The 12344-nt window shown below is 41.8% G+C and overlaps 1 protein-coding gene across 7 annotated transcripts in view; it reads right to left on the bottom strand.

The window, feature by feature from the left end:
* dop1b (DOP1 leucine zipper like protein B) overlaps positions 1–12344 on the bottom strand; it is a 144426-nt gene that overhangs the window by 5968 nt on the left and 126114 nt on the right. For all 7 annotated transcript variants that reach the window (XM_072585618.1, XM_072585610.1, XM_072585614.1 and 4 more), the window contains exons 33-34: positions 4376–4512; positions 2842–2891 (exon numbers count right to left, since the gene is read on the bottom strand). In XM_072585618.1, the coding sequence (XP_072441719.1) occupies positions 2842–2891; positions 4376–4512 (187 nt within the window). The remainder of the gene's footprint in view (positions 1–2841; positions 2892–4375; positions 4513–12344) is intronic.

Raw genomic sequence — 12344 nt, 5'->3', positions numbered from 1 at the left:
ACCATCCTGAACACTTTTTCCAAGTTAAACTATAACTACTGGACTAGTGAATAAAGATACAAACTGGCAAAAAAAAACAAGGTTAAAGATAAAAAATATCTGACTGAAGATATTGTGATGGTGAGACTAGGCCATCACAGGTTTCGAAGAACTGATCACAATTTGGCCAAGTCATTGCCATCATCACAAGCATTTGTATTTAGTGTTGCAATCTTGGTTCAATCACTTCTAATTATTTCCATCTGATAAGATCTTTGGATATCTTACTCGAGTCTAGAGATGGGGAGGCAATGGCCTGGTGGTATTATCACTGGACAATTAATCCAGAGACCCCAGTCATGTCCTGGGAACCCAGGTTCAAATCCTACCATGGCGGATAGTGGAATTTGAATTCACTGGGGAAAATGAAAATCTAGAATCAGGGGTCTACTGATGACCACAAATCCATTGTTGCATGTTGGAAAAACCCATCTGGTTCACTCATGTCATTTGAGGAAGGAAACTGGCCTATATGTGATTCCAGACTCTCAATAATGTGGTTGGCTCTTAAAATGCCCTCTGGGCAATTAGGGATGGGCAATAAATGTGGTCCCAGCCAGTGACACTCTCAAAATGCAAAAAAAAACATTTTAATGCATTTTATAACACATTCCATAAATTCTTTCAACCTCTGATACTCTAATTCCATTGTTATATGTTGGATGTTTTACAATTGTTAATTTTAAACTGGTCTCTTTTAATTCAAAGTAAAATGGATCAATTTGATGAAAATGGGGATGCTCAGAGACAGGTCCATGTTACTTGATAACAATTCGGCCCAATAACAAACCAGGTGATACAGTTACAGGAAAACAGGAGATGTAGGAAATGACTTCTTCAAAGTCAAGTATCAGGTTTAACACCTGGAGACAACAGCATGAGACCAATTGCAAATGAGCACATGAGCTGAGTGTATAAAGCAAGAAAGAGCAGGTTGTGGCAGTTGGTTCACTATTCTGAAAGATGACAACAAAACAGATTGGACTTCTGGAGGTCCAAAATCCAAGGAATCACCAAAGTGTACATTAGAGCTGGCAGTCGTTTCAAACATAATCATAAGATCAAGCGGAAGTGCAAGTCAAAAAGGACACTGGAACAATCACCATGATGTGACAGGGTAACGGGAGCTTGTGAAATGCTGGGAGGGATTTGAACTTCAATCTAGATGGTTACCCACCTGCTGAAAATATTGCATCAATTAGCATGTGGTTTTCTATTGCATTCATTGATTAATGGGGCAAGGACCTTTTCTGGGAACTAGTGATCATTTGCCTGCTAAACTGATGTTTAGCTTCTGGTGATTTTAAATGTCTTTGTGACAGCAAAGTTTTAAAACAGGAGACCTCTACACATGAATCTTTGAGTTGGTTACTGGTAAATAAATTTTCTTTTAAAGAGAAGAAATGGTCTCCACAGGATTATAAGAGTGCAATCTCCAATTCCTTCAATAAGATCATAAAATATTATTTTTAATTCAAAAACACCAGTTTCTTCATGAAGCTTCATGAAGTAAATAGCAATCAAATCATCTCTTTCATTAATGGCTCTATTTTCACTTTGAAGATTGGACCAAATTATGGAACATACTCTTGTCATCACCATCTCAAAGCTTCAGATGAGCATTTGTATTCTTCACTGTTTAAGTTCTGTAAAAGAAGCTCAACTGTTTTGCCAAGAACACTCTCTTTATATAATTATACAATTCTTAACAGGTTTTACACAAATACGCACAGTGAAGTGAAACAAAAACACCCTAGATATAGTTCACTTCCAGCTTAACTCCCTTCTTACCGATACATTTCAGATCTTATTCTATTCCATTTGTACCAGAATCATTACTCAACTTTCTTGTCCTAACAAACACGCTTGTCTACATCCTATGCTGAATTTGAAACTCGTCAAACAGTCTTGTGCTGTCACTCTGTTCTAGGCTCTACCCAATCTGTTTTGAATCAGTTTGACAGCTGTTCTCAACTTTGGTCCTTGCATTTCAGCATTATATTAAAGTAAGTACTTTTAAACCTGTGATTGGGAAGTTGACCCTCTATCAGGAAGGGGATCCTGGATGGATTTGCCGACCTCCAAATGCTAGGCTCTGATGCTAATTTTAGAATCTCAAATGAGGACAGTGAACACAGTATGGACCACAATTAAGGACTCAAACCTTGGTTAATTGTCTGCAGGGATCAAACAAAGTGATTGGATAGTCAGACAAAATCAATTTGTTCAGACAGGTTGTGATACACCTTCAGGGCAGGTGGGATTGAACTTGAACTCGGTTTTTCCAGACCAGAGGTAGGGGGACTACCACTATACCATATCAGTTACTGGATTATTTACATTACTAAGATTACATTAAGAGAGCTTGCATCCTGGCTCATTACAATTTTCTAAATCAATCTGTCCAGCTATTACATACTTCAGGAGTAGGTGGGATTTGAACCTGTGCCTCCTGGCTCAGAGATAGGGGTACTACCACTACAAGAGCCTAAAAATCACCACCATTTGTTGGATAAATTATCTGCCCCAGCCAAGCTAATTAAGCACCAAAGAAGCATGAATCTTGAACTTTTTCCATTTGTATAGCCAGAAGAAAGCTAAACATTTACTCTTTTATCCCTCCACAGATGCTGCCAAATCTGCTGAGTTTCTTGGATAATAAATAAAAACAGGCATTTACTCATTGAGCAATAAGAAAACATTTGTTCTCAGTGACAAATTTAAATTAAATTTAAATTTCTTGATCTCAGGCTTTCTGGTTATCCTTTTTCTGTAAAAAGAAAGTCCAACCAAGAAACTTACTTTGATAGAATTCTGATTAAATCCTCTTCCAGCTGCATGAACACCTGAACCTAAAGAACACAAGAAGATTGGCATTGGTATTTTTAACCACAGAATGGTGCATTCCTTTCTATCCTTTATAAAAGGTAGTTTTACAACAATAGGCAACTTTCAAATCGCGTAATATACAAAATGATGCAGATCAATGGAAAGGTATATGGTTTTGTAGAGAGTATATTTTATTTCAGTTGGCTTGAATCAAGCCAGAGAATCAGGACTAGTCCAATTCAAGAGAAAGGAGGGGCATATGTTGCTTGGGGAAGCGAAACTGGAAAAGGATCTCTGCTGCAGCTATATTACTGCTTTGGTCTTCTTCTACAGCAATAGGAGGATTTGAGTTATGAAAATAAGTGGGACTTTTCCACTGGAGCATACGAATTTGAGGGGTGACTTTATACGGGTTTATACAAATTATGGGAGGTGGCGATAAGGTGAATTGCAAGGATCTTTTCCCTATGGGGCACAGTTATAAGGCGAGAGGAAAATGATTGTAGGAAGACATGAGGGTCAACTTCGTTTTTTATATAAGAGACTGGTTTGTTTGTGGATTCAACTGCCAGAGATAGTGGTGGACGCAGGTATAATTGCAATATTTAAAATACTTTTGGATAAGTGCAATAGGCAAGGTTTGGAGGGACATGTCCCATTTTCCTGTATTTGGCCTAAGTTCAGTTTGGGAACATGGTTGGCATAGACTAGTTGGACTGAAGGGTCTGGTTCTGTGCTGTATGGCTCTAATGATTTTATAATAGCTTTATTTCCTCAGGGGAAAAAACTGATGAGAACCTTTTTTAACAAACTTTATTAAAAATGAGAGAAACAGCAAACACATGTTGCTGTAATCATTCTCCAAGAGATCATTAACATTACGGGGAAAATATTGTGCAGCTTTGCCTATGGCTGGGGAAACAATTAATGGTACAGAAATTCTTGTTAAGTACTATTCCATTCACTCTAAAAAAACATTCTCATTACATAACCTGGTTTGTCAATCAAACCATCCCTCTGTTACACATTGCATACCTGAGGTTGGCTCACACTAGGCAGAATTAAAATCATTGTTAAATTAGATCAGTTTGTTATACATGGAATCTCTCTGCTTTTGTGCATTTTTCCCCACAGTTTAAAATAATGCATTTATCCCAAATGAAACAGCAACATTGTTGATTCCCAATAAATTTCAGTGCCGATATTATGTAATAAATCAGCATTGCATGGACAGTAATCAACTTGACAGGTGAAACTTAAAGTAAAGCAACTTTCAATTACAGTTTGAAATGTATTTTTTAAGCAGGTTCTGTGATGGATCCAAGAGTTTTTCTCTGCAATTTTTCTTGAACATTAGTCCAAACTAAATTACATAAAGAGAGTGTGGTTATTTTGTGGCAAACACCTACTTTTGCTACTTCTTTCAGAATCAACCACGATTATGTCTCTCAGTTTTGAATATAATCACAGTGTGGCAGAGCAAACTGACAAAATTTTCTTCTCTTACCAGCTCAGTCACCATGATAGGCCAGAGTGAAGTGAGATGCTGGGGAGAAATTCTCATCAGCAACACTCTGAAGGTCAGAAACATTTGGGCAGTAACAACTGAGGACATGCCCACACGAAGGGTTTCTGTCATGCGCTCTACGAAGAGAGAGAATGGACATGTTAGAGGTGGTCCCACAGTGAATCCTGAACTCATCATAAGCAGATTAAAACCTGTTCAGTTGTACACTTAGGATCTCTACTAACTGCTTCGCTTTGTGCGGAAATCTACTTTCTTCTCTATTCAAAGGTCCCCGGGAGATTTGCTAAACAGAGACAGCTTGGAGTGCAGGTTCATAAGCTCCTGGAAAGTGGAGTCACAGGTAGATAGGATAGTGAAGGCGGTATGTTTTCCTTTATTGGTCAGAGAATGGAGGACAGGAGTTGGGAGGTCATGTTGAGGCTGTACAGGACCATTGGTTAGGCCACTGTTGGAATACTGCATGCAATTCTGGTCTCCTTCCTATCAAAAGGATATTGTGAAACTTGAAAGGGTTCAGAAAAGATTTACAAGGATGTTGCCAGGGGTGGAAGATTTGAGCTATAGGGAGAGGCTGAACAGGCTGGGGCTGTTTTCCCTGGGGTGAGGGAGCTGAGGGGTGACCTTATAGAGGCTTACAAAATCACAAGGGGCATGGATAGGATAAATAGACAGTCCTTTCCCTGTGTTGGGAGAGTCCAGAACTAGAAGGCTTGGGTTTAGACAGAGGGGAAAGATATAAAAGAGACCGGAGGAGCAACTTTTTCATGCAGAGGATGGTACGTGAATGGAATGAGCTGCCAGAGGAAATGGTGGAGGCTGGTACAATTGCAACATTTAAAAGGGATGTGGATGGGTATAAGAATAGGAAGGGTTTGGAGGAATAGGTGTCAGGTGCCGGCAGGTGGGACTAGATTGGATTGGGATATCTGGTCGGCATGGACGGATTGGACTGTAGGGTCTGTGTTCCTGCTGTACATCTCTATGACCATCTACAAAAGACAACATCATTCAGATACAAAAGTGGGTTGGATTTGGAATGCATACAAATGTACAATTTCGCAGCAACAGTAGACAATAGGTGCAGGAGTAGGCCATTCAGCCCTTTGAGCCTGCACCGCCATTCAATATGATCATGGCTGATCATTCCTAATCAGTATCCTCTTCCTGTCTTCTCTCCATAACCCTTGATTCCACTATCTTTGAGAGCTCTATCCAACTCTTTCTTAAATGAATCCAGAGACTGGGCTTCCACTGCCCTCTGGGGCAGAGCATTCCACACAGCCACCACTCTCTGGGTGAAGAAGTTTCTCCTCATCTCTGTCCTAAATGGTCTACCCCGTATTTTTAAGCTGTGTCCTCTGGTTCGGCACTCACCCATCAGCGGAAACATGTTTCCTGCTGCCAGAGTGTCCAATCCTTATATGTCGCAATCAGATCCCCTCTCAGTCTTCTAAACTCAAGGGTATACAAGCCCAGTCGCTTCAGTCTTTCCGTGTAAGGCAATCCTGCCATTCCAGGAATTGACCTCGTGAATCTACGCTGCACTCCCTCAATAGCCAGAATGTCTTTCCTCAAATTTGGAGACCAGAACTGCACACAGTACTCCAGGTGTGGTCTCACCAGGGCCCTGTACAACTGCAGAAGAACCTCTTTGCTTCTATACTCAATGCCTCTTATTATGAAGGCCAGCATGCTATTAGCCTTCTTCACTACCTGCTGTACCTGCATGCTTACCTTCATTGACTGGTGTACAAGAACACCCAGATCTCTCTGTACTGCCCCTTTACCTAAATTGATTCCATTGAGGTAGTAATCTGCCTTCCTGTTCTTGCCACCAAAGTGGATAACCATACATTTATCCACATTAAACTGCATCTGCCCACTCACCTAACTTGTCCAGGTCACCCTGTTATCTCCTAACATCCTCATCCTGCCACCCAGCTTAGTATCATCAGCAAATTTGCTAATGTTATTGCTGATACTACCTTCTATATCATTAACATATATTGTAAAAAGCTGCGGTCCCAGCACAGATCCCTGCGGTACCCCACTGGTCACTGCCTGCCATTCCAAAATGGAGCCATTTATCACTACCCTTTGTTTCCTATCAGCCAACCAATTTTCAATCCAACCTAGTACTTTGCCCCCAATACCATGCGCCCTAATTTTACTCACTAATTTCCTGTGTGGGACTTTATCAAAAGCTTTCTGAAAGTCCAGGTACACTACATCCACTGGATCTCCCTCAAGACCCTCCAGCCAGCTCTGCCATACAATGAGATCATGGTTGATCTGATGGTAACTCAAAGCCACGTGTTCCTGCCAACACCTCACCCCTTTGCTCAACAAAAATCAATCTCCTGTGTCTTAAAAATACTCAAGAACTCACCTTCCCCACCTTTTCAGCAGGAGGGCTCCAAAGTGACATGACACACAGAATAAAGTGTGTCTCATCCCCTTCCTGAAGGGGCAGCCCCTGATTTTTACCCAAAGAACCCTAGTTCTACATTCTGCCCAAGAGGGAATGGCCCTTCTACAGCCATCGTCAATGGTCTTGCCTGTTTCAATCAAGTCACTTCTTACACTTCTAACATTCAGCAGGTTTAAGCCTAACCTGTCCAACATTTCCTTATCAGACAGCTCTCTCTCCCTTCCCTGCCCAAACTGTGTATCAATACAGTATATTAAATCTCTAAACTGCTTCCAATCTTTTAAAACCTTAAATAAACTGACTTATACTGTATACAGTACTCCAGATGTGCTCTCACCAGTGCCCTGTATAGCTGAAACTTAACCTCCCTACTTTTGTATTCAATTTCCCTTGCAATAAAATGATATTCTTTTAATTTCCTTAATTAATTTTGGTGATTGAAATCTAATATTTTGCCACTCACCCAGAATCCTCTGCAGCTGAGAGCTCTGCAATGTCTCACCATTTCCATAATTTTTACTCTTTGTACAAAGCTAGATAATATCTTTCTGCGATATTATCCTCCATTTGTAACATACCAATTTATCTCCTCTCCTCACTACAACCCACAATCTGTGTTATCATCCTTATGCAATATGTTATAGTCAAAACAGACAATTAATATACAACTTTTATCATTCAACTTTAATACCTGACAATTTAAATCAACAAAAGGTGGTTTTTAAAAAGGATATATACTAAAGTGGCTGATGTGCTCATCTGACTGGCCCCCAACGCCTCATCTTCACCATGGATATCCAATCCCTCTACACCTCCATCCGACATGACCAGGGCCTCTAAGCCCTCCGTTTTTTCCTCTCCAGACGTCCCCAACAGTACCCTTCCACCGACACTCTCATTCATTTGGCCAAACTGGTCCTCACCCGTAACAATTTCTCCTTCGAATCCTCCCACTTTCTCCAGACCAAAGGCGTAGCCATGGGCACACGTATGGGCCCCAGCTATGCCTGTCTCTTTGTTGGCTACGTAGAGCAATTGATCTTCCGTAATTACACCGGCACCACTCCCCACCTCTTCCTCCGCTACATTGATGACTGCATTGGCGCCACCTCGTGCTCCCGCGAGAAGATTGAGCAATTCATCAACTTCACCAACACATTCCACCCTGACCTTAAATTTACCTGGACTATCTCTGACACCTCGCTCCCCTTCCTAGACCTCTCCATTTCCATTAGTGACAACCGACTTGACACTGACATTTTTTACAAACCCACCGACTCCCATAGCTACCTGGATTACACCTCTTCCCACCCTATCTCTTGCAAAAATGCCCTCCGTTTATTCCTGATGAAGGGCTTTTGCCCGAAACGTCGATTTCGCTGCTCGTTGGATGCTGCCTGAACTGCTGTACTCTTCCAGCACCACTAATCCAGTATTTAGTTTTCAGCATCTGCAGTCATTGTTTTTACCTCACCTGACTAGGCTGAGCCAAACTCATAAACCCAGTGAGCAAATATCAGCCTGAAACAAAATTACCATCAATATGAAAAAAAAATCTGTATCTTCCAGTTGATTCACACCTTTTGAAACTACACATGAAATGAAAGGTTGTTCGTAGAGTATTCAACTTGGATAAACGGATTAGACTCCGGAACATGTACAAACAAACCTTCATCAATGTCTGCTTTGGAGAAGATAAGAGAAGGAAGTGCAGATTTGTGAATGCCGGAGAAACTTGCCCAATAGGTTAGAGATCACAAAACACAGCTTGAAGTGAAATTGACCAACAGTTTATTGCAAGCAATATCGCTGGAAGAGAAATAGACCAGGCTGACACAGAACCAGTCTGTACAGGTAGATCAGAATTTCTCTTCCTAGAGCAGAGGATGAGACCAGTTTTATCGTAATGCTGCACAATGACACTGATTAAGAAATGGGGAAACTACAATGTGTCTGCAAATGGAATAATCTAGTTACAAGGATGCTAATTGAAAAACCGTTATCGGATGAATGTCATTTTCGTTCACACAATGCAACATCGTGACAGTAACAATGGTTCCATTCTTCTTCACAGGTAGATATTAATGTCTCTTCTGAAGTGATGAGGTGCTTCTATTGTCCTGTTCCAGGAGCATGTCCTTACTGGTGCCTCTCTGTCTGACTCACTCTGTGTGGCATTGATATTGCTGGGTTGTGAAACTGCCCTTAAGGCTTTGAGATATCTGTGGTGCTCTGTTACGTCCATGGGAGCTGAAAGTGTCCGATTCGGCTTGTGAGCTGCTCGGGAATTCTGGGTGTTCTGGTAGAGTTTGGCCAATTTTGCTTTTGTGGGCCTGTCATGGGTTAACAAATCTTTTCCCCAGTCACAAGGGATAGAAAACAATCTCTCCACCTAAAGCTCATTTGGTCTCTGGCTCTCTCCTTCAAACTCAAGCGCAGACACCAGTTGATGAAAAGCAACGTTGAACAATAGTGACTGTGAACTCTGACACCTGCAGGTTCACTATTACTAAAGAAACAGGATGATAGAAAAGCCCTTGGACACTGATTTCACTGGTTGTTCAAAAATTCTAAAAACAACAAACTGTAACTGCTTGCACCTTCTCATCTGTATTACACTTCTTTATGGAACACAGAACAAAAGGCCCTGTACAGCACAGTACAGGACCTTTGGCTCTCGATGTTGTGCCAGCCTCTTATTCTACTGTAAGATAAGGCCAACCTACATATCCTTCATTGTATTAACTTCCATGTGCCTAGAGTCACTTAAAAGTCCATAATGTATCTGACTCTACCACTATTGGCAGTGCATTCCATGCATTTACCACCGAGTAAAGAACCTACCTCTGACATCTACCCTAAACATTCCTCCAATCACCTTAAAATTATGCCCCTTTGTGATGGACATTTCTGCTATGGGGAAAAGTCTCTGGCTATCCACTCTATCTATGCCTCTCAACATCTTGTACACCTCTACCAAGTCACCTCTCATCCTTTCTAGCTTCAGTGAGAAAAACCCTAGCTCCCTCAACCTTTCTTCATACAACACAGTGGTTAGCACTGCTGCCTCACAACGCCAGAGACCCAGGTTCAATTCCTGCCTCAGGCGACTGACTGTGTGGCGTTTGCACATTCTCCCAGTGTCTGCGTGGGTTTCCTCTGGTTTCCTCCCACAGTCCAAAATGTGCAGGTTAGGTGAATTGGCCATGCTAAATTGCCTGTAGTGTTAGGTGCAGGGGTAAATGTAGGGGAATGGGTCTGGGTGGGTTGCGCTTCAGCAGGTTGGTGTGGACTTGTTGGGCTGTAGGGCATGTTTCCACACTAAGTAATCCAATCTAAACTAAGCATACCCTCCAGTCCAGGCAGCATTCTGGTAAATCTCCTTTGCACCCTCTCCAAAGCTTCCACATCCTCCCTATAAAAAGGAGGTGACCAGAACTGAACACAATATTCCAAGTGTGGTCTAACCAGGACGCTATAGAGCTGCAGCATAATCACATGGCTCTTAGTCCTCCTGCTAATGAAAACCAACAACACCGTTCTCTCCATTAACAACCCTATCAACCTGGGTGGCAACTTTGAGGGATCTATGGACATGGACCCCAAGATTCCTCTGCTCCCCCACAATACCAAGAATCCTGTGTTCTGTATTCAAATTCAACTTTCCAAAATTAATCACTTCACACTATTCCAGGTTGAACTCCACTTGCCACTTATCTGCCTAGTTCTGCATCCTGTCAATGTCTCATTACAAACAACAACCCTCCACACTCTTCACAACTCCACCAACCATTGTGTCATCAGCAAACTTACTAACTCACTCTTCCAGTTTCTCATCCAAGTCATTTATAAAAATCACAGAGCAAAAGGACCTAGAACTAATCCTTGTGGAACACGATTGGTTAACGAGCTCCAGGCTGAAGACTTCCTATCTACCACCACCCTCTGTCTTCTTTGGACCAAACAATTTTGTATCCTGACAGACAGGTTTCCCTGTATCCTATGCCTCCTTACTTTGAATGAATCTACCATGGGCAACCTTACCAAACACCTTGCTAAAATCCACGTACACCATATCCACTGCTCTATCTTCAATGTGTTTTATCACATTCTCAAAGAATTCACTCAGGTTTGTGAGGCCCCTCACAAAGCAATACTGACTATGATTTTAAAAGAAATCATAAATCCTGTCTCTCAGAATCCTCTCCAATACTTTGCCCACCACTGACATAAGACTGAATCGTCTAATTCCCAGGATTATCCCTATTCCCTTTCTTGAACAAAGGAATAATATTTGTCACCCTCCAATCATCTAGTACTACTCCAATGGACAGTGAGGATGCCAAAGGCACAGCAATCTCCTCCCTCAATTCCTGTAGTAACCTAGGATATACCCCGTCTGACCCAGGGGAATTATCTATCCTCATGACTTTGAAAGTTAACAGCACATGCGCCTTCCTAACATCAACTTGTTCAAGCCAATCAGTCTGTTTCACGTTATCCTTCAAAACGTCATGGTCCCTCTCAGTAGCAAATACTGAAGTATTCAGTAAGGACCTCCCCGACTTTGTCAGACTCCAGGCACAGGGCCACTCAGCTCCAGACCTCATTACAACCTTGATTCAAACAAAGACAGAAGAGCTGAATTCCAGAAAGGAGAAGAGCGTGATTACCTTGGACATCAAAGCTACAGCTGAGTGTGACATCAAGGAGCCCGAGCAAAACTAGAGTCCATGGGAATCAGGGTAAAAACTCCACTCGTTGGAGTCACATCTAGCACAAAGGAAAATGGTCATTGTTGGAAGTCAGTCATCTCAACCTCTGGTCATCTCTTCATAAGTTCCTCAGAGTAACATCCCAAGCCCAACCACCTTCAGCTGCTTCATCCAGGACCTTTTCTCCATCATAAGGTCAGACATGGAGGCATTCGTTGTACAATATCCAGCACCATTCATGACTGCACAATTAATGAAGCAGTCCATGTTCAAATGCAGCTTGATCTGGACAATAACCAGGTTTGGACTAACTAGTTGCAAGTAACGTTCATGCTACAGAAGTGCTTGAATGATGATCTCTAACAAGAAAGAATCTAACCAGTAACCTTGACATTAATGGTATTACCATTGTATCCTTTACAATTAACATCCTTGCAGTTACCATTGACCAGAAACAACTGGACTCATTATCCAACACAGTGGCTACAAGAGCAGGTCAAAGACTAGGTAGCCTGCAATGAATAACTCACCTCCTGTCTCCTTGTAGCCTGTCTGCAATCTACAAAGTACAAAGTTAGGAATGTGATAGAATTTTCCCCACTTGTTTGAATGAATGTAACTCGAACAAAATTCAAGTAGCTTGACACCGTCCAGGATAAAAAATGTCCACTTGGTGGTGACTCCGCCACTGATACTCAGCAGCAACAGTATGTATCATTTACAAGATGCACTGCAGAAATTCACCCAGGCTCCTCAGACATCACCTTCCAATCCAAGGCCACTTCCGTATAGAAGGACAAGG

The sequence above is a fragment of the Chiloscyllium punctatum genome, chromosome 15 (assembly GCF_047496795.1).
Source record: "Chiloscyllium punctatum isolate Juve2018m chromosome 15, sChiPun1.3, whole genome shotgun sequence".
Lineage (NCBI taxonomy): Eukaryota > Metazoa > Chordata > Chondrichthyes > Orectolobiformes > Hemiscylliidae > Chiloscyllium > Chiloscyllium punctatum.
Note: the sequence above shows the minus strand (reverse complement) of the source record. Positions and strands in the feature narration are given on the sequence as shown.